The sequence below is a fragment of the Crocuta crocuta genome, unplaced genomic scaffold, assembly GCF_008692635.1.
Source record: "Crocuta crocuta isolate KB4526 unplaced genomic scaffold, BGI_CrCroc_1.0 scaffold130, whole genome shotgun sequence".
In the NCBI taxonomy this organism is placed as follows: domain Eukaryota; kingdom Metazoa; phylum Chordata; class Mammalia; order Carnivora; family Hyaenidae; genus Crocuta; species Crocuta crocuta.
The window spans coordinates 6,109,228-6,131,145 of NW_027527920.1; the positions used below are offsets into that span (position 1 = coordinate 6,109,228).

The window sequence follows — 21,918 nt, forward strand, 5'->3', positions numbered from 1 at the left end:
GAAGTCCTTCAGATGACTGAGCTTCTAGTCTTAGCGCTGCCTCTGGATTTAAGCATCGCCTTCCCAGAGCTCCCCACCCAGGAAACACAGTTCTTGCCACCAGCATGATTATCACAAGTTGTCCATCTTCCACCACCTTCGCTGGGCCTCCTGAAGACTGTGGAAGGCAGCTGTGGCCATCATCCCCATTCTGCAGGTGAAGAAACCGACATTCAAAGAGCTTGGGTGGCTATTCCAGGATCACCCAGCCCTGAATCCATCCAGAAGGGGCCAGATCCTACCTAAGCCTTCTCTCTTCAAAGCCCTCACTTTCGGCAGCATGCTGTCCACTTGGGGAATGGTTCACCTACTTTTTATTTTTTAATGTCTTTTATTTATTTTTAAGAGAGAGAAAGAGAGAGACGGCACAAGTGAGGAAGGGGCAGAGAGAGAGAGAGACAGCCCAACACAGGGCTCAAACTCACAAGCTATAAGATCATGACCTGAGCTGAAATCAGATGCTTAACCAACGAAGCCGCCTAGGTGCCCCTTGCCTACTTTCAAAGGATCAGGCCTATGAAGATACATTGAAAAGTCAAAATATTCAGGGTATTGACTGGCTCAGTTGGTGGAGCAAGTGATTCTTAATCTCGGGGTCATGAATTAGAGCCCCATGTTGGGCAGGGAGATTACTTTAAACATATTTTTTAACTTAAAAAAAAAAGAAAGAAGAAGGAAAGCCAAGATTTTCTAAAGACTAATAGCTCTGGTCTCTGTAACATTCATGTAGGTGGTTCAATTTCAAAGTTCGACAACACAGAGTTCAGGGCTAATAATTCTGAAACCATTTTTTAAATGTGTATTTACTTATTTTGAGAAAGAGAGCACAAGCAGGGGATGGGCAGAGAGTGAGAGAGCGAGAATCCCAAGCAGGTTCCCCTGCAGCCGGGACAGAGCCTGATGTGGGGCTCAAACCCACGAACTGGAAGAGTATGACCTAAGCGGAAACGAAGAGTGGGAAGCTTAACAGACTGGGCCACCCAGGCGCCCCCTCAGAAATTCTTAAATGGACTTAAAAGAAAGAGTGCTGGCTTTGAGCGCGGACACCAGATGCTGGTCTGCCTTTGCTTCTAACTTGCTGTGTGACTTTAGACTTGAGTTGCCCTAGCTGCTGAGTGACAGAAATAGATGAGATCCAAGGCTTGCCAGGGAGCCCTGTCAAGGTGCCTGGGTCATCACCTTGGAAACTGTATCGGGGAAAAGGGATGGCACCCGGGGCCCTGTTTCTCTTCACTCCAAGTGGCCCCACTTGTATCTGCTTTCTACCCTGAGCACCCTTGCCAGATAGTGCCTTAGCCCAGGTTCCCTAGAAGCAGAGCTCAAGGCAGGGTGTGTGTGCTGCCACTCTGTGAGCAGATGCAGCCAGGGAAGGAGCAGTGAGGAGAAGGGGGTGAGACAGATGAGGACAGAGAGCTTTGCTGAGCTGGCCACCATGAGCGTCACCTCTGCTAGACCATGTGGGACCTTCTCTAAAGAGGCTCTGTGAAGCTTAGGACGGGTCATCCAGAAAGAGGAAGCAAAGATTTCTCTGCCAACCCCCATCTCTTGTTAGTCAAAGGTTCACCCCATGGAGTGTCCAACACTCCTGTACTTCCGAGGCCAGAAGTTCAGAGGGGGTGTGGGCACAGTGGCTTGTGCTGGAATGAAGCAGGTGGCAAGCACCTGGAAGACTTAGGTGTGGCTGAGGGGATCTTAGGTGACGTGTCAGAGAGTATCTGATGTGGCAATAATTGAAAAAGAGTGAAAACGTCTGCTATGTAAAAGTTGAAGCCACGGGACTGGATAATCCCAAAGGACCTTCCCAGCTAGAAAGCTCCTTGTGATAACGTCTCGATGGAATGGCAGCTCAGAGGGCTGAGACCATCCGCCCTTCCTGGGTGCAGGAACCATGTCTCCAGAGAGTTGGAAGCAAGATCCTTCGAAATATGTGCCACTCAGTGCCCAAGGGTTGATGCCAACTTTGCTCTGCCCCCGTCCCCCAAATGTCCATGCAATTTGAGAGCACATGAAGATGATGTTCTTAAAGAGTCCTGGTGGGACAGGAAAGAGAAGGACTGATAATCCCTGCAGGCTGGGGAGGGGGGATCATCATGTTCATTCAGGAAGGCCTGCCTCCCCCGCCCCCATCAGCCTGGGCTCCCTTCCACTCAGGGCAGCTGCCGGCTCCACATGGGAGGTAGATTTGTTAGTATTTAAGGGATTGAGGATTAAATGGGCCACAGAAGCTTCCTACAGCCTCATCCTCTAATAGCTGGAAGCCCAACCCTGGGTGTTATTAAACTGATATTATATCACAGGCACTTCATGCTCCTTCCTTTGAAGCCCTGCAGGCCTGCAAAGCCAGCAGAGAATAAGAGATTGGGGTCAGAGCTGGCATATACATAGATCAATCTGTAAGAGGAAGATCAGACTCACCAAAATTAAATCTGGGATCCAGTCTGAGCATCGTCATTGGCTGACCCTGGGGATGCTACTTCCACTCAGGACACTGGCTCTCTCTGCTGCAAAATAGGGACACCACCACCTTTGCTCCAGGTGAGGAGCAAATGAGAGAAGAAAAGCTATAAAACCAACCTGCCCTTTACTGGGCCTGCGGTGGGCACCGGGGTGTGGCCTGTGGCTGCTGGAGCCCAGCATGGGGCTGATGGAAAATGACCCCGGGGCAGGTACCAGTCACAGCCAAGATAGGACATGGGCTCAGAGCAAAACGAGAAGGATTAAAAACTCAGTAAAAGTCTCCCAGCAGAAAAGAAGGAAAATGGGACTGAAATAGGCATAGCTTGGACCCCTCAGGTCATGCAGGACACAGGAGGTCCTGGGGCAGACTACAGAAAAGAACAAGCCCACCAGTGCCAGGCTCGGGGCCAAGTGCTCCATATGCACTACCTTATCTGATGATCACACCCCTGATGCAGCAGATGCAGCAGGATTCTCCCTGTTGCAGATGAGGAAACTGAGGCTGGGAGCGGTTGAAGAATTCACCCAAGTGTCATAGCAAGTTAGGAACACTACCAGGTTGAAACCCAGGCCATGGCTTGCAGATTGTTCTCAGGCTCTGCCCTTTGTTCTTTCTTCTCATAGGGACACTGTCTCCCCAGGCAGCCTCTTAGGTCCTGATTGTCATCTATATTCCCCTGACTTACAAGTCAGTCTACCCTGTTCCCAGGTCTGGCCTGGGAACTAACCCTTCCCGACCCACATCAAAGCATATGTCCAAGGAAGAATTCTCACTTAACCCTAAACCTGCTCCAACCCATTTCCCAGAGGGCGCCTCCACCATCCATCCAGCTGCAGAACCTGGCCAGAGTCTCTTCTCACCCCTGACATCCAAGTCACACCCATGATACCTTCCATACAACTGAGGTTGTTAAATCTCTCCTCCCCAAGGTGGCTCCTAGCTGTGCAGGACCCTCACTAGAACACGTGTACACCACGTGCTCCACATGCCTAACACTAAAATGCACATATGATGGGGCCACTTCCTACCCTGTCCTTCCTTCAGGATAAAGGCCCTCTTCATCTGCACCCTTCTCCAGGCCAGCTCCTCTTGCTCTTCCATCGTGCACGCTGCTGCTTTCGCTGAACTTCTTTCTGTTTCTCCAAACACCAGCTTCTTAACGGATGCTGAGCCTCCTGGCTGGCGGATCCCTCTGCCTCCAATACTTAACCACTTGCCGTGTTCCCCCCGACTCCTGCTCAGACTTCACTGTCAGCTCAGAAGTCCAAAGTCACCAGATGCCTGGTCTGACCGCACCTCTCCAAGCCTCTGCGTGCACAACACTGAGTACTTTCCCCATCGCCCCATTTACCAATGTCCCCTTCCCGCCACCAAATGTAAACCTTACTAGACACTCCTGCCCGAACAGTGCACTGCTCGCGGCAGGGAGTTAAAATACACGTTTAACAAAATACACGTTTAACAAAAATACAAGCGGCTTTTCCAAAGCCACAGAGCCTAAGAGAGTGACAAATCCAGAATTGGAATCTGCACCAACTCACCCGACCCCACCCCAACTTGGAAAGAATTAGCTACTCCTCTCCGTATTACCCTCTTATCCCGCCCATTGTTTAATTCCTAGCGTCACGGACCGCAGAAGTGACATTTTAGAGCGACATCTTCCATCTGAAAATGATGGGCGCGTAGCGTATTTGGGTAGGACATCCCTCCGCCCCCCGCCGTCCCTGTCCCCAGGGACCAGGGAAGTCCCGCCTCGCCTCCTCCTCCGGGGGGTATCTGGATCAGGGAGTCTTTCCCCGGGTCCCCACCCGACCCAGACCAGTATCCGGGCCTCAGCCAGCCTAGGCAAAGCTTCCCTCCCGGACCTCGCCGGCGACCCCAGCAACACCCAGCCCCCACGGGGCCACACGCGCTGGGGGCNACTTCCCTTTCTCTTCCTGGGGGCGCTCCGGGCCCGGGCCGGCTCGAGGACCGTCGCTCCTCTGGGGAGAGCTCTCGAGGGGTCCAGGAAACTTGACGTGGGGGACAGCGGGCCACAGGTCCGCTCACTTTGTCCCCAGCTCACCTGCACTCCCCGGGCCCCACCTCAAAGTTCTCGGGGTCCCTCTAAGCTTAATAGGACTTGGATTCTGGTATTAATCGGGAAGCTCACTCCTTATCCCCAAACCGCGAGAATGGAAATGCCAGCGACCAGGAAATGTGGAAGCTCCCCTCCGGAGAAGGAAGGAGGAAGGGCTTTTCTCACTCTTTTGCCGTTTCTTTCTCTCTCCAAAGGGAAGACGTTACTGGTTTATGTAGTTGAGACCAGGAGGGGCAGAGGAAGAGGCACGGAAACCACTATTTAGTCTTTCCCTCCATTCTGCCTTCATTCTGTCGACAAGCCAGAAGCACGCCTTGCGTGGGGCAGGCCTTTATTAAGCATGTCTGCTGTGCCCAGTGCTGTGGCAGGCACTGGGGGGGAGGGGGGGGGGTCAGGTGAGGCCAGGAGGGGCTCACGGTCCGGAAGGGGCTGAGAGGCCATCTCGGAGAGCGTCGTGGAGGCAGTGGCACTTGAGCTGGGTGTCAGAGTTCTCAGTAGGTGACTCAGGGAGGAAAGCTTGAGGCAAGTCAGGTGGGCAGTGGTGCCGGAGCTTTCTGGTGTAGAGTGGCAAGAGATGTGGACTGGTTGGGAAGGACCTTCCCCAGCAGCAAGGTGGGACTAGAGTGAAAGCCTAGACTGCACGATTGAAGGAAACTTAAGGAGATGTTCACTCTCCCGCAACTCTGTGCCTGCTTAAATGTTGGGCCCCGGGGGCCCTCACTTGCCTCACCCTACTTCCTGCCCTAAGTGGCAGGTTAAGAATGCAGCCTTTATTCTGTAAGCACAGGGGAGCCATGGAAAGTGTTTGAGCAGTAGTGTGCTCAGAAGTCAATTTTAGGAAGTTTGTGGTATGATTTGGGATGAGGGGAGAAATCTGAGAGACTTGGCTGAGGGCAGCCCTTTCTCCTGCTACTGAGGGTCGTCTCTGTTCTGGATCCCCTTCCAAGTCGGGGGTCTTTGACCACCCTGAACTGTGGAAGTCCAGGTAGAACAATGTGCGAGTATCAGACTGTTATTTGTGGCAAGAACCAGGGTCTAAACCTAGGGCTTCTGCTCCTACCATTCCACTTTGGCTGCTGGGTGGTACTGTTCCTCTTTATTCCCGAGGAGCTCACTACCAGCCAGGGCGCTCCCTGGGGATGGCATGAAGGCTGACTCACTTCCAGGGTATCGCTGCCACCCTCCTAGGGTACCTCTAGGACCATTTTCAGTATCATAGTTGTTTAGGACGGTAGGTACAATCATCCTGTCCATTTCCTAAGATGCTTGGATTTCCTCTGCTGCATCCGTGCTTTGCTTACACACCTCTAATGACACGGTGTTCACTACCTTTCAAGGTAGCCCATTCCAGCTTCCACCTGCTCTGTTGACAGTTTTTGTATTGCAGTCAACCTCGCTAAATAGCACAGGAAGACTTAGGGGTAAAAATCAGTGGTTCTCTGTCCCACCTTCCCTTCAACCAGAGACAAACTTCTTTTAGCTCTTTCTACTAGAATTAAATTCATATTTTTTATTTTATTTATTAAAGAAAAGTTTTTTTTAACATTTATTCATTTTTGAGAGACAGAGAGTGAGCAGGGGAGGAGCAGAGAGAGAGGGAGACACAGAATCCGAGGCAGGCTCCAGGCTCTGAGCTGTCAGCACAGAGCCCAACGTGGGGCTCCAACACACTGACTGTGAGATCATGACCTGAGCTGAAGTAGGACACTTAACTGACTGAGCCACCCAGGGGCCCCTAAATTCATATTTTTAAATGATATTAACAAATACTGTGTAACACTTTCCACAGACCAGGTCCTGCTCTAAAGTTTTGCATGTAAGAATTCAACCGCAACTCTCGAGATAGGATCTACTATTATCACTCGTTTTATAGATGAGAACATTGAGGCCTAAGAGAGGTTGAGTAACTTGCTCAAAATCTATTTAATGGCAAAGCTGGGATATGAACCCAGGTGTTCTCCAAAGTCTATATTCTTTTTTTTTTTAATGTTTTATTTATTTTTGAGAGAGAGCATGAGTGAGGGAGGGACAGAGAGAGAGAGAGAAACACAGAATCCGAAGCAGGCTTGAGGCTCCTCACTGTCAGCACAGAGCCCGACGCAGGGCTCGAACTTACAAACAGCGAGATCGTGATTTGAGCCAAAGTCGAATGCTTAACCAACTGAGCCACCCAGGCACCCCTCTAAAGTCTATATTCTTAAAACTGCTACTTCTTGGTTTATAAATTGTAGCTTCTGAGATAATGTTTCCCGACTTCCTGTTATGATTTGGCTCACTTACACTTTCCCATATTCGCAAGATGGTTCTTTTCATCTTTTCTTAGTTTTTAAACTACTCTTAGTTTTTCTCTTTGTTACCTTTGTAGCCTTAGGGAACATGCATACACCGTTATTTCTTTTTTGGGCAACTGTAGGCAGTATCTCTTGCTTCCTTTTTCAAAGGAGAATATTAGTCCTCTACCCTAATGTTTAGTTTTTCTTACCCTTTCCCTAACTCCTTTCCTCTATAGTTTTACTTTCATGTTCTCAAGGTTAATGGTATTTACCTGCTGTTTTTCAGCTATTATTGTCTTCACGTCTTGTGTGTGAATGGCTTCTAAGCTCTGAAAAATCAGTATACAGTGTTTTTATTAGTTTAGCCATGTGATCATTATTCCCTACAAAGCCAAGGAATGTTTACCAGTACCATATGCTTTCTTATATTGCTTTTGTTTTTCCTGGGGTTTCTAATTGCCTTCCTTTTTCCCCCCTCTTATTACTTGCCTTCATTTTTTCATTTTTTCATTTTTTATTCGAACTTTCTATCACGTCGGGTATTTTACCATTCTTTATGGTAAATCAATCCCTCTATATAGTTCCCATGTATGGGTTCGTGCTTGACTCCTCCATGGCTGAGTCCTTCCTTTTCTGCCAGGCAGTCCTGCAGATGGTGACTGCTTTGAATATTTCAACTGTATATTATGTGTTTCCCAACTGTCATGGTATCAATTCCCCCATATGGTAGACTTGTAAAGCTGTGGAGGAGAGAAAAAGCCATCCTTGTCTTGGGTTACTTGCCATTGTGCTTTTACCAGTGTTCTCAGCAGCAGCTTCTGATGACTGAGATGTAGAGTTGGTACAGGCCAGGGGCTCAGTTTGTGAAGTCCGTGGAGTTAGGAACTTGGGACAGGCTTGGGGTTGCTCATCCCCAGGACAAGGACTGGGGGAGAGGATGCTTTCACTCTCCGTGATCTGCCTCCTGTGGGCAGAGTCCCAACGGAAGAAAACCATCAGATGCTGACCAATCTTGATTCCCAAGTTGAGTGCCCTATATCTGCCCTTTGTTTTTCCTGCCCCACCAAGCCAGGCTGGACTAATGATAGGGATTTCCATTAACTGAGGTACCCCCTTGGGTAGAGGAGGAAATAATTACTGAGCCCCTAGTATGTGCTAGGTATCCGCAACTTATAAAGACCCATACTTAAGTGCTTCCCTGGGCTTTCAAAATACCTTTCTTCTCTGTACCAAACATCCTACTCTTCGCACAGTCTGGAAGTTTCCGGAATAAAACACCGAAGGCTGTTATCCTCTTTCTTCCATCAAGTTCTTCAAGCCTGGAGTTTCTCACCATCTGCTTTTTGAGGCCTTGACTGATAGTCACTAAGGGGAAGGGCAGGTGGGACCTCTAAGCCAGTCCCTCACCTCAGACCCATCTCAGATAGTTTCTTTTTTTTTTTTTTAATGTTTTATTTATTTCTAGGAGAGAGACAGAGAGAGAGACAGCGTGAGCAGGGGAGGGTCAGAGAGAGAGGGAGACACAGACTCTGAAACAGGCTCCAGGCTCTGAGCTGGCAGTCAGCACAGAGCCCGACGCGGGGCTCAAACCCACGAACCGCGAGATCATGACCTAAGTGAAAGTCGAACGCTTAACCGACTAAGCCACCCAGGCGCCCCCATCTCAGATAGTTTCTGAATAGCTGCCCAGTCTAAAACACCACCAGTCCCTCCCTTCTCTTCCTCTTCACCAATAAGCCAAGCAGTCAACTCCCTACAATCCCTTTCTCACTTCCACCTCCAGGCCTTTGATCCCACTCTCCTGCTGCTTTTCTGCCTACTTAAATCCACCCATCCATGCTTCCTGGCTCTCTTCCTTCATGCAGGCTTGGCACACTGTTCCAGGCCTTACTGAGCCCTCTCTGTCTTGACCTCCTCATATGTCACATAGTTTATTATAATAGAAACAGAATAGCAAACTATTTAGAGCACAGATCTTGAATTCATATAGGCACAGATTTGAATTTATACTGTTCAGGACTCCTGGGTTACGAGTGACATAAAGTCCGAATGAACGGCAGCACCCTTAGCAATAAGGAATATACTGGCTCATGTGGCCAAACCTTTAGCTTCAGGTTGCCTAGAACTCTCAGGGCCTTTCCCCTCCTCTTTCCCCTGTTCCTCTCCGCTTCATTCCCACCTGGCTGTCCTTTAAGGCTGGCCCCTTAGCCACACGCAGCCCTGGACTTGCATCCTTAGCATCCCGGTGCCAGAAGGGAAGGGACTGTTTCCACCAGCTCTAATTAGAAATGTCCCACCAGGGTGCCTTCAGTCATTGGCCCTCCCTGTGACCAAGGAAACCCCATCTCCTATTAGAAGAAGCATGGAGTGGGAAATAGGCTGACAAAAGGAATAGTTGCTGTAGCCCCATACAACACGGGTGATCGTGGCCAAGCGCTTAAGCCCTGTAGGCCTCAGTATCCTCACCTATAACACAAGAGGGGAATGACCTCCTGGTGCTGCTGTGAGGATTCAGTGAGGTGGTGCAGGTGAAGCTCCTAACACAACCCACGCTCAGCACTCAGGAAATGGTGGGGCACTCAGAATAGTCTCAGTGGGTCTCAGTAGAAGAGACGGGAAGGCTTAGTTGACCCAAGAAAGGCCCACCGCACCAGTCTTGCCTGCCACTAGAGGTTGATGAGATCTCCCAGGAGGCTGTCCCTCTGCCTCCGGGTTACTCTACCAGCCCACTGTGGACCATTCTTAGAATTGCCTGAAAAGGATCCCAGAAAGTTATGGAAGCCATAGTAGCACTGGGAAGAGGAAAACCCTCAGGACACCTCTAAGCTAATGTCTGCCAGTAAAAGCAATGAGTCACTGGTAATCAAGATCATTTAAAATCAACCAGGAATCACTAAGCATCAGCCAGGAACTGAGCCGAGAACACTGGGTAACATTGGGCCATTCACCCAGCTCCTGTTCTTGGCACAAATAGAGAAGTAAAACTCACACCTCACTCATCTTAAGAAGTAGCAGGCTGTTTGTCACCAGAGGTGTGCAAGTAGTGTCAGGGAGGATTTGGACTCTGATGGCGGTAGTGGGTGAGTTGAAGTGAACCTTAAAAGTCACCCACCTTGAGGGTCTAGAGAAGAGCAAAACTCCAGGCCCGTGAGGTCATGGCTAGACAGTGAGGAGGCACTCCCTGTAGTAGAGCTGGTGGGTCTTTGGGAAGAAACTTCATTAAGGAAGCCTTCCTGGAAGAAGTGGCATATGCACTGGCCCTTGAACTTCAGCTCATCAGTGAAAAACAGTTGGCTAATGACTTTGCAGGAGGGACAGGCATCGAAAGATACATTGTCAGATGATATTCTACTTCTTGCCATGTCTCTTGCCTCAGCTTGTCCCTGATGGGTGCGTTCACTGTGGATTAGTGAGAAGAGGGACACCAGGAGCCCTATTCTTACCTCCTCCTGGTTCAAGAAGGAGGGAAAGAGTCTGTTGATCTGAATCTATGGTCTAAGAGGCTGATCTCCCTAGAAGGCTGTGATTGGTCCAGCTCAGGTCACATGCCCATCTGGTGGCCCAATCACTGCACACATGATGATAGCAGAGAGATTAAAAATACAAGCTCTGGGGCCTAATCATTTAGGCTCAAATATTTGGCTGTGTAACTTTGGGCAAGTTACTTAACATCTTTGACCTCAGTTTTTTCCACTTGCAAAATGGGGGTAATATTCCAACCTCAATGGGTTCCATGAAGAGAAAAAGCATTAAATGAGATGATGCATGCAAACAGCTATGAAATGCCTGGAATATAGTAAGTGTTCAGTAAAGGTTCGCTATTGCCATCCATCATCATGATTCATATTTTCCTACATTTGCATCCTTTGTCCCATTAGATTTCCCCATCATTCTATAGGTGAGAATACCCAATGGTTAGAATACCTGTTTAGCAGTTTCCTTCCTGAATCACAGAGAAGCTAAGCTTCCAAGAAAGCGGAATCCATTCCCAGGACACATCCCCCTTGGCCTGAGAGTCAATGTTTCCAGTAAAACTCTTTTCCTAGAAATTAACCCTCCTGCCCTCAAATCCCCAGACCTCTCTGTGGCTCATCTCAGGGGGAAGATTCCCATGGGTGGAGAGAAGAGCTGACCCCCTGCTGTCTTCTTCCTTCCATCAGGCACAGCTCCGTCAAGGCTGATGAAGCTGCCAGCACAGCCCCCTTCCACCTTGACCTCTGGTTCTACTTCACGCTACAGAACTGGGTTCTGGACTTTGGCCGCCCCATTGCCATGGTGAGTGTGAAGCTGTGGACAGAGCCCCTACCAGCAGTGAGGACAAAGGGTGGCATGACATAGCCGAGTGACCTTGGACCAGTTACCGCCCCTACCAGTCAACCGCAGGAATAGGGCTGGACGCTTTCATGTCCTTTAGCTCATGACTGTGCCAGCGAGTGGGGTTCTGGGGCCTGAATAGTCGTATTGTGCCCTGACTCTCACAGGGGAAGTGGTGGCCCTAAACAGTGATACCATGCCCCTCCGCCACCCCGCCATCCCATACCCGGGCTTAACCAAATCACCAAGCCATACAACTGGGTATAGGAAAGAAAGAGCATCTCCACAGCCTTGGCATATTATTTTTCTGTAGATAAAGAGTATAGGCTGATTTTGCAGGGCTCTGAGCCTCGGGTAATGTTCAGTGCTATCTTGTCAAACCATCCCTTTCCCTCCAGGGCTACCTCTTGCATCGTGTGCGATGGTGGCCTCTACAGAGATGAATACTGGACAAGTGCCGAAACTTCTGGCTTGTGATAAGCAAATAGACAGACAGATAACAGAATGAAAAATTGAGTGATGTGCCACCTTGCATCAAGTTGTTAGTTTTTGCCTATAGGTGGTAAAAATAACAATATCCAGTGCTGAAACTGACACCTTGCATATGCCAGTGATAATGCAGATCAGCAAAGTCCTTTTGAGTTTTATTTATTTATGTTTTTAGTCGTCTCTACATCCATGATGGGCTTCGAACCCATGACCGGGCGATCAAGAGTCACATGCTCCTTCCTGAGCCAGCCAGGTGCCCCAGAGCAAAGTCCTCTAGGAAAGCAGTTTGTCAAGATGATAACTAGGCACCTAGAATAGTGCCTACCGTCTGCACTTTTATTGAATTAATAATAATAACATTAAGGTAGAAATAGTGGTTAACGTACACTGAGTGCTTACTCTGTTCTAAACCCACGAAGTGTTTAAACTCATTTGATCCTCACCTCAACACTCATTAATCTCGATTTCATAGTTGGGAAGACTTGAGGGTAGAGAGGGCAAGCAACTGGCTCAGGGCCACCCGCAAAGCAGGTAGAAGAGCCCGCATCTGTGTGCCGGCACTCTGGCCCCAGGGCCCACCCCCTTCCTGTCTTGTGTATATCCAGGACCCTAATGTGCTCTTCCCTCCTGACCCAGTAAGACCCCTCCCAAGAATCTGCCCTGAAGATGCAATCCGCAAGAAGCCAACAGCCTCTCTACCCCAAGGTGTTCCCTGCAGTGTTGCTTACCTTGGACGTGACTTTAGTGTCCAGCATAGGGACCGGGTAAATCAACTCTCTGTATCCGGCAGAGAACGTTATCTGGCCATTGAATAAGAATCGTGGATACTTGAGAGCCACCTGGGACTTTGAAGGAGCGTGCTGGTGTAGAAGTGATACGCAAGTCAGTGACAGTCTTAACATCTCATACACATGGGATCAGAGACCTGAATGGGAGTAAGAAAAGCTATTCTGGCAGCACTTTTGGAGCGGGTTGGTGGTGGAGGCTGTCCCTCCTTTGGGCAGACTCACTGTAGGGCTTACATGTGGTTTTTGAAGTGTGGGAGAAAGAAAAGAGACTGAGTCAGGGTTCCTGATCAGGTTTGTGGGTGACCTTAGGCAAGTCATTGTCTTTTGGGCTTTGATGGTCTCATTTGTAAGAAGGATGGCTGGCCTGGCTGCTCTGATCCCCCTTCCGGAAAGAAGGCCCCACATATCGGGGGCCGATTTGGGGGAGGGGGAAAGAGGCCAGGAACAGGCTCATGGCTCTCCTCGCTCATTAGGACTTGGCCACAACAGGCCATGAGGGTCTCCCGCAGGGCAAACCACTTCCCCAGCCTGCCCGGCAACCTAAGTGGGCTTGTTAGGAGAGTAGATATTTGAAAAGCTCGTATATATGCTAGAGCTTTTGAAATGTAGGTATGACAGTCCCAAATTTCTACTAACAAAAAACAAACTCGTACAAGTTATAAAAGTAGTATGTAGTAGTTGTAACAAGTCGACTACTACCCAGGCATATGAAGAAGTGCTGGATTCTCCCTTTCCAATCCCACCCCTGATGGTTTGGGACACAGCCACCTACTCCTTTCTTTGCTCATGCAAATGTATATATGCTCTTTTTCCCCCTCTCTAACCCAAATGAGATTTTACTTTATGCCTTGTTCTACAGCTTGCTTGCTTTACCTTAGAATCTATCATGGCTGTGTCAGCACATACAAGGTATCATTTCTTTTTTTTTTTTTAAAGATTTTTTTTTTTAATGTTTTATTTATTTCTAGGAGAGAGAGAGAGAGAGAGAGAGACAGCGTGAGCAGGGGAGGGTCAGAGAGAGAGGGAGTCACAGACTGAAACAGGCTCCAGGCTCTGATCTGGCAGTCAGCACAGAGCCCGACGCGGGGCTTGAACCCACGAACCGCGAGATCATGACCCAAGCGAAAGTCGGACGCTTAACCGACTAAGCCACCCAGGCGCCCCACAAGGTATCATTTCTGATAACGGCTACTTCACTACTTCACCTGCCATAGTAAAGATGTTATAATGTATTCAGCTCATCCTATTTAGTTGAAGAGTCGGCCCAATTCTGCTGTTTTGCTATCACAGAGTATTTCAGCCATGCTATGGATCTTTTTTTAAGAAACTGAAGTATAGGGGTGCCTGCGTGGCTCAGTCAGTTAAGCGTCTCACTTTGGCTCCAGTCACAATCTCACGGTCCATGAGCCCACACTGGGCTCTTCACTCTTAGTGCAGAGCTGGCTTTGAGTCCTCTGTCTCCCTCTTGTTCTCTGCCCCTCCTCATCTCTAAAAAATAAAATATTAAAAGAATAAGAAACTGAAGTATAGTTGAAGTACAATTTTACGTTAGTTTAAGGTGTACAACATAGTGATTTGACAATTCTATATGTTATGCCATGCTCACCACTCTGAAGGTAGTCACCATACCACATTTTTACAGTATTATTGACTATACTCCTTATGCTGTACTTTTCATCCCCATGACTTATTCACTCCGTAACTGGAAGTTTGTACCTCCTAATCCCCTCCACCTAGTTTGCTCATCCCTTAACATCCTCCCCTCTGGCAGTCACCTGTTTGTTCTCTGTGTTTATGATTCTGTTTCCGTGTTTGTTGGTTCGTTTGTTTTTTAGATTTCACATATAAGTGAAACCATATGGCATTTATCTTTCTCTGGCTTATTTCACTTAGCATAATACCCTCTAGGTCCATCCATGTTGCAAATGGGAAGATTCTTTTTATGGCTGAGTAATGTGTTGGTGGTGAAAACCTAACCCTCGTGCGGTGTTGGTGGGAAGGCAAATTGGTGCAGCCACTGTGGAAACCGGTATGGAGGTTCCTCAAAAAATTAAAAATAGAAACTACCATATGACCCAATAATTCCCTTACTGGGTATTTACCCAAAGAAAATGAAAACACCAATTCAAAGAGATACATGCACCCCATGTGCATGGCAGCATTATTTTCAGCAGCCAAAGTATGGAAGCAGCCCAAGTATCCATCAATAAATGACTAAAGAAATAAATGGATAAAGAAGACGTGGTACATATATCCAGCATGTACATCTTGATATAAATGAAGATCTAGAGATGCACACTGAATGAGAGAGAAAGAGAGGAACAGAGAGACCTGTCTCCTGGGGTTTTATATGTGCAGGCTAGTTTTAACCAACATGGCACTGCTGAATTAACAGAGATAAAACATTTAAGTTTTTGATTGACATTTGTGGTCACTGCCTTTATTCTCAATCGACAGATGCTGGAAGGACAATCTGGGGGGTCGTGTCATGTTTCGACCTCCCCCAGGGGTTTTCACGGACCCTGACAAGGCCAGGCCTCACTGGGGTAGACCAGCAGGACACAGGGCACGGCAGGCGGAGGAGCCTGCCTCCTGTCTCAGGGAACAGAGGGAAGAAAGAACTGAAGTTTCTTTTTCTTGGTAGAACTCACGTATTTTCTCCTTTGTTTCCTAACATAAACTTCTGACCTAATCTGGAAGCAGTCTGTCCGCAGTCCATCTGCTCAGTGCATAGAGCGTGGGGCCTAGTGGCCCAGAGATCTTTTCATCAGCCAGAAAAGTGCCAGACCCCTAAGATGGTTCTCCCTGGGCCACATCTCTCGTGTTGCACGCGGGGAAACCAAGCCCAGGGCCCCCAGAAGGTTTGAGGCACCACCAAGTCCCAAAGTAGCCTCCAGCTCCCAGACCAGTCCCCGGGGACATTTATTTAGTACCCACTGGGAGAGGGGCGCAGAGTCAGGCCCTGGGTTTGCATCTGCTTGTGTACCCGGGAACAAGTCCATTTACCTCCTCTGGGACTCAGTTTCTCTTCGCAGAAAGAGTTAGGGGTGTGTGGAGGAGGTGGGGGCTGACTCCCCGAGGGCCAGTGGTGCTCTGCCTGTGTGAACACCAGTCTCCCCTTGCTCCCCCAGCTGGTGTTCCCTCTCGAATGGTTTCCGCTCAACAAGCCCAGCGTGGGGGACTACTTCCACATGGCCTACAACATCATCACGCCCTTCCTCCTGCTCAAGGTGCGGTCCCAGGCCCCCCGCCCTGCCTTCCCCCCCTCATTTCTTCCTCCCCTAGCAGGGAGCTGGGGCCAAGCCCCAGGAGTCATGGAAGCAGGCCTACCCTGCCTGAGTCTGGGGGGATGAAGGCTGTGCTGGAAGGATGGAGAAGGCCTCCCCAAGGAGGGGTGTTTGATTTGGGCCTCAGCCTCGTGTGTCAGGGGGTGATGTGGAAGCAGAGGTCGGGCCATAAGGCCTGAAGACACGGCCATGCTTGGGAAACCAAATCCATTTGGGGAGACTGAGGCAGAAGGCGCGACTGAGGTGGCTGCCTTTGGTGAAGTCAAGGACAGTTGGGCAGGCAGGCAGGGTCCAGGTGGCAGGAATGGCAGCAATGGAGGTGACCTGTACTCTAGCCTGGAGATCCCTGACCTTGAGATGTCACTGGGAGCACAGAGCTAGCTTTGCATGTCCAAGTAAGGACTCTTAAAACAATTATTGCCGTCTACTGTCCCCATCATTTTGTTTCGAGAAAGATGTTTCTAACCTCCAAAAGTACGAAGGGTATAATCTCAGAATTCAGAGGACTCTTAAGTTAAATAATTTAGTTTCAAAATGTCCTCCCTCCCTCCCAATCCCTCACATTTTCTTTGTGTTTGCCATGGACCAGTGGCTCCGAAATCAGAGGATCAGGCCGCTGAGCCAGTCCAGCCAGCCAGGCACACACCCAGGGCCCAGGAGAGGGCCAGGGCCTGGAGCCTGGATGCCTGTGTTGAAGGCCTAGCTGTTGCCTCCAGCACATGGTTAGTGTGTGACCTTGGGCACTGAGCTAGTCCCTCTGAGTCTGTTTCCTCTCTGGGAAAAGGAGGTGCAGTTTCCCAGCTCATGCTGGGCTAACAGGGATCATATGAGACAATGGAGGCTGGGCTGGCCTGCTGATGTCACTTTCTAAGTGACTTTTCAGCTAGCTGGCCGTATCCATCCCACCCGAAGGGTGAGGGAGGGCCCGGAGGGGTGTGGCCTATTGCGGTGGAGGCCGAGTCAGGCCTCCCCTCTGACTTCAGCTCATCGAGCGGTCCCCCCGCACCCTGCCGCGCTCCATGATCTACGTCAGCATCATCACCTTTGTCATGGGTGCCAGCATCCACCTGGTGGGCGACTCCGTGAACCACCGCTTGCTCTTCAGCGGCTACCAGCACCACCTGTCTGTCCGTGAGAACCCCATCATCAAGAATCTCAAGCCGGAGACACTGGTGAGGCCGCCTCCCTTTCCCCGGCCCCGTGCATGTAAAGCCCTGTGGCCACAGGCTCTCCTGGAGGCCAAAGAGATCGCCCCCACCCATCACTGTGCCCGACCTGCTAAAGGCATTCTGCTCGGTGAGGGCACCGTACCCGCCAAGCTGGGATGCTCGTGACACTTTAGGAAGTGGCACATTCACTGGCTCCCACCTAGGCCCCCTTGGAGTAGAGGGCTTCCGGGGGAGGCCTGGGGAAGGGTGGGCTGCGGGGGCCCCAGCACCCTTCCGGAGGCCCCTGCCGCTCTCACCTGCCGTGCCCTGCTCTCCTCAGATCGACTCCTTTGAGCTGCTCTACTACTACGACGAGTACCTGGGCCACTCCATGTGGTAAGTGATGGGGCTGTCTCAGCCTGGAGGACAGCAACAGCCCAGCTGTCCCCCCAGGGGCCCTGGGCCCGGCCTGCTCTGCCAGGGGCCTCAGGGACACTGGACGAGCCTCTGGATGTGAGGCAGGGTGACCGGAAAGGCCTGCGGCGCGGGACTCTGGGCCCTCCCTGTCCCAGCGCGGCAGTGCCCGCGGCGGCCACTAGAGGGCAGCGAGGGGCTGTTCCTGCCCGGCCCGGCCCTGCCGGAGCCTGGGGGGAGGGGCGCGGCGCGGACCAACCCTTCCCCCCTCGCCGCGCTGGGGTGCGGGTGGGCACCGAGGGGGACCCCCACCGTGTCAGGACGCGGTCTTTGGGAATGGAGGTCGGACGAAGCCGAGGAGGGCCGGCTGGACCTGATGGCGGAGGGGTGTCTGTGTCCTGCTCCTCGAACCCCCGAACCCCTGGGAGGGCCGCCTTCACCCCAAAGGCAGCGGAAACCTCCAAGATGCGCGCAGCTGCGGGAGAGTCCGCACCTTCCCCAGTCGGCCGTCAGTTCTCCCTGGCCTTACAGGAGGGGCCAGGGCCAGGGCGAGGGGTCTGGCGGGGAGTGGGGGGCGGCCAGCAAGCCTGGGGCCCGGTGGCCTCCCTCCTGAGTGGCGTGGCTGGCTCCTGTCACACCAGGCCCCTCGTGTTTCCAGGGCCCGTTTAGAACAGGCCGGACTCCCAGCCAAGAGAACCAGCTTGTTTACTAAAACAGGCACCGGCCTCCCTCCCGCAGGTACGTCCCCTTCTTCCTCATCATCTTCATGTACTTCAGCGGTTGCTTCACTCCCACCAAAGCCCAGAGTTCAGCCCCAGGGGCGGCCCTGCTCCTCGTGGTGCCCAGCGGCCTGTACTATTGGTGAGTGGACCAGGGAGGGGGGGNCAGCCCTGCTCTGTGACTCTCCTGGGGTCCTGCTTCCTCTTCTGTCTAGAGGGGACTGTGACCGTGCTTTGTAGTCGCCTCTCGATTACCAGGAAGCCAGGCCCGAGTGTGGCCTCTCCGTCCTCACGCCCCTCCACCCTACCTCCCAGAACCCCATGCCCCTCCACCCTACCTCCCAGAACCCCATGCCCCTCCACCCTACCTCCCAGAACCCCATGCCCCTCCACCCCACCTCCCAGAACCCCATGCCCCTCCACCCTACCTCCCAGAACCCCATGCCACCGTGGACCCGACAGAATCTGCCTCTAACACCAAGCCCATAGAGCCCTGTGGGCCTCAAGTTTCCTCCTCTGTGAAATGGGGACAATACCTGCTTGTCTCCCTCTCAGGGGATGGTGAGGATCTAGAAAGGGGCTTCATAAACTATAAAGCACGATGAAGGGGACAAGGACAGATAAGGGGCGGGGGGAGTCCAATCCCTCAGGAGCTCCTTGCCTGGTGTCTTCGTGCCTTGCAGCTCCCCAGTCCCATTTCAGGGAACTCAGGCCACAGCCAGGCTCCTCCCCCTCCTCTCGCTTCTGCCCCAAGGACAGGTTCCACCGGATCTGGATCGAGGATCGTGGGGTGGGTGTAGTAGGAAGGACAGGACCCTTCCCTGATGGGAAGCTTGCGTCAGAATGAAAAGAGCCGCTTTTCCCTAGGGCCAGCTGCAGGCCACTCACAGGGTGTGTCCTCGCCCCTTCGAGAGGGTGCCCCCTGAGGCTTTTATGTTTTTTATTTATTTTTGAGAGTCAGAGAGAGACAGCGTGAGCAGGGGAGGGTCAGAGAGAGAGGGAGACACAGAATCTGAAACAGGCTCCAGGCTCTGAGCTGTCAGCACAGAGCCCGACGCGGGGCTTGAACCCACAAACCGTGAGATCATGACCTGAGACGAAGTCGGGCGCTCAACCGACTGAGCCACCCAGGCACCCCGAGGACAGGCTTTTTAAAAAATGGGTGGCAACCACAGCAAGAGGGAGAGTGGCTTAACTCAGGGAGGGCTTCCTGCTCAGTCCTCACCCACAGCTGTGTTAGTGCCGAGCCAGCCCCTGTGGGAGCAGCCAGAGACATGCACAGCTCTCTTACCTCTCGGGAGACGGGCCATTTATGCCCCCTTTCTAAGGAAGGAAACAGGAGCCCCAGGATGTCATGTAAATCCCCCCAAGGCCACGTAGCCCCAGAGCCGCAGAGCTGTGTGATTCCTTGAGTGGAGTGGGTCCGCGCTGTGGTTCTGTCCTGAGGCAGGGGAGCGGAGCACACCGCCTCTCAGAAGCCCCCCCAAACTGTTCCTGAGTCCCTGGCCCTGTGCTCGGTACTGCCTCCGGAGCCGCAGAGAACCCTGAGAGGTCTGAGACTGTCCTAGCCCCCAGGGCCTGTGAGGACAACGCCCGTAGATTACAACTGCATCCCCAAACTCAGACGCCTCTAGGGACCAAGCTGGTAGCAGAACTGCATGGAGCAGGCATCAAGCGGGGCAACAGTGAGTGGCGGGGACTGTGTAGACTGCAGAAGCTGCACTTTCCAAAGGGCATAGCGGCTTTATCCTCCGATCGCTGGTTGTCCCGCGGGAATATAGGCCCGAAATCCACGTTTGCAGCTAATCTGTTATTTAAACCTTGGTAACAAACTCAACATTTAAAAAAAAACAACATATGCCGCTGGTGGGCTGTGCTCAGAATAGCAAATGGGAGGGCAGCCTGAGATGTGGATCCAGGGGGGGCTGCAGCCTGCCTCCTCTCGCCCCTCCTTACTCTCCCCCCCATCCCCACCGACCTCCTCAGGTACCTGGTCACCGAGGGCCAGATCTTCATCCTCTTCATCTTCACCTTCTTCGCCATGCTGGCCCTTGTCCTGCACCAGAAGCGTAAGCGCCTCTTCCTGGACAGCAACGGGCTCTTCCTCTTCTGCTCCTTTGCGCTCACCCTCCTGCTGGTGGCCCTGTGGGTCGCCTGGCTGTGGAATGACCCCGTCCTCAGGAAGAAGTACCCTGGCGTCATCTACGTCCCCGAGCCCTGGGCCTTCTACACCCTCCACGTCAGCAGCCGACACTGAGTCCCTGGCACCAGCCACCGGTGCTCTGCCTGGGGGTGGGGGGTGAGATGGGCCGCAGCGAGCGTCTGAGTGTGGGGGGAGGGTTGCCTGCACACGTGCGCACGGACGGGCGTCGGTTTGCGCAGAGTGCGTCGCTGCACTACCCGATTGTTTGGACCCGGTGTGTCTCTGGCCTCGATCTTTTCAGAACGGGACGCAGTTGTAGGCAGAGTGTCCAGGCCGAAATCTGGGCCCCGCCTTCCTGCGCACCCGAGCGGACTCTTCCCGGGGTGTCTTCTGGTCGCCGTCCTGGAGAGCCCCAGTGCGTAGGGCAGCAGCAGGGAGGGGACGGGGCTCGGCACCTGCCTCCTGGCTCACCCCTCAGACCTGCCCTGACCCCGAAGGTCAGCTCGCAGAGGTTCCGCTGGTTCACTTTCCGGGTGCTGTTGAGAAAGCACACCCGTCCCCTGGGCCTCGCGTGCGCCGGCCGGGAGCGCGGGCCCAAGTGTGTCAGCGGCTGGCCGCAGGCCCCTCGGGGGGCAGCCCTGGCCTGTGAGCGGTTCTCCCCTGTCGCTGCCCGCCGCTGCCCTAGGAAGGGCGCCCGCACCGCACACCGCACCCAACCCCAGCTCACACAGTGTTGAGCGCCCCCCACCCCCTACTCCCGGAGAACAGGAGGCCAGCCCTCTCGCCTCCCCCCAGCCTGATCCTGGGGTCTCTGCAGCCATTTCCCTCTGCCAGAAGCCCATCCCTGCCCCCCAGCAGAACTGCAGCGCCCCTTCCCGTCAGCCTGACCAGGGCATTTGAACTGCAGCTGGAGGCTGAGTTCTCAAACACTTGCAATATTCCCTGAGCCCCATTAGAGGGGCATTTGGGAGAGGTCGCGGGGAGCTGGAGGCTCTCTCCTGGAGGCCTCCTCTCAGCCTGCGTCTCCTGCTGGTGGCCCTGCTCCCAGAAAAGGGAGGCTTCTTCCCCAGCAGGAAGCCCCCCCCCAACCTTCCCCCAGGCACTGGGGCCGGGTCTGCCCACGCGGCCCCACAGCCCCATTTCGCAGCCAGCACGGGCTCGGTGAGCGAGTGAGTCTCTCCCCAGGCCCTGCCTCCTCTCCTGTATCCTCAGGGAGCCCTGTGCCTCCGATTTGCCTTTCAGGTTGGGGTCCCTCTGCAGCCCCCTTAGAGGTCCCCCGGTCCCTGGGCGGGTGGGTGGAGAGAGGGATTAATAAAGGCCAGTGTGGCGCCAAGCCTGGCGGGTGGCTGCTGCTTGCTTTGCGAGGGCAGGGGGGAGTCCCCTGGAGCGGGGAGGGACTGGCCGGCCAGCGGCCCCGTCTGGCTCAGGGCAGGCGCTGCCGCTTTGCGTTGGCCTTCTGTGTCACTCAGTGGGATCCTGGGGGTGGGGGGCAAGAAGGGCCTCCTCCCAATCAGTCCTGGCTCTCTGCAGAGGAGAATGGGGGCTGCGGGGGGTGGGGTGCCAGAGTAGGGCATCTCCAGGCCTGCCTCCCAGCCAGCCTCCCGGCTGGTGCAGAGGCTGAAGCAGAGGGTGCTCTTTGGGGGAAGGTGGGGAAGCTGGCTTGTCGGAGGCTGGCACTGGCCTTGGGCAGGTCACTTACTCCCTCGGGGTCTCACAGCACACAGCCACCAGGGACTGGCTGGGGCGACTGTCTCCAAGTACTGGAA

General features: G+C 52.8%; 1 protein-coding gene across 6 annotated transcripts in view; it reads left to right on the top strand.

The window, feature by feature from the left end:
• The window catches only part of CLN6 (CLN6 transmembrane ER protein), a 47,481-nt gene extending 25,855 nt beyond the window's left edge, over positions 1-21,626 (top strand). For 5 of the 6 annotated variants that reach the window (XM_077746562.1, XM_077746579.1, XM_077746552.1 and 2 more), the window contains exons 3-8: positions 11,011-11,125; positions 15,573-15,671; positions 16,712-16,900; positions 17,217-17,272; positions 18,029-18,151; positions 19,996-21,626. In XM_077746562.1, the coding sequence (XP_077602688.1) occupies positions 11,011-11,125; positions 15,573-15,671; positions 16,712-16,900; positions 17,217-17,272; positions 18,029-18,151; positions 19,996-20,266 (853 nt within the window). In that variant the 3' untranslated portion in view covers positions 20,267-21,626. The remainder of the gene's footprint in view (positions 1-11,010; positions 11,126-15,572; positions 15,672-16,711; positions 16,901-17,216; positions 17,273-18,028; positions 18,152-19,995) is intronic. The other variant, XM_077746597.1, reaches the window with a different exon arrangement.
• The last annotated feature ends 292 nt before the right edge of the window (positions 21,627-21,918 follow it).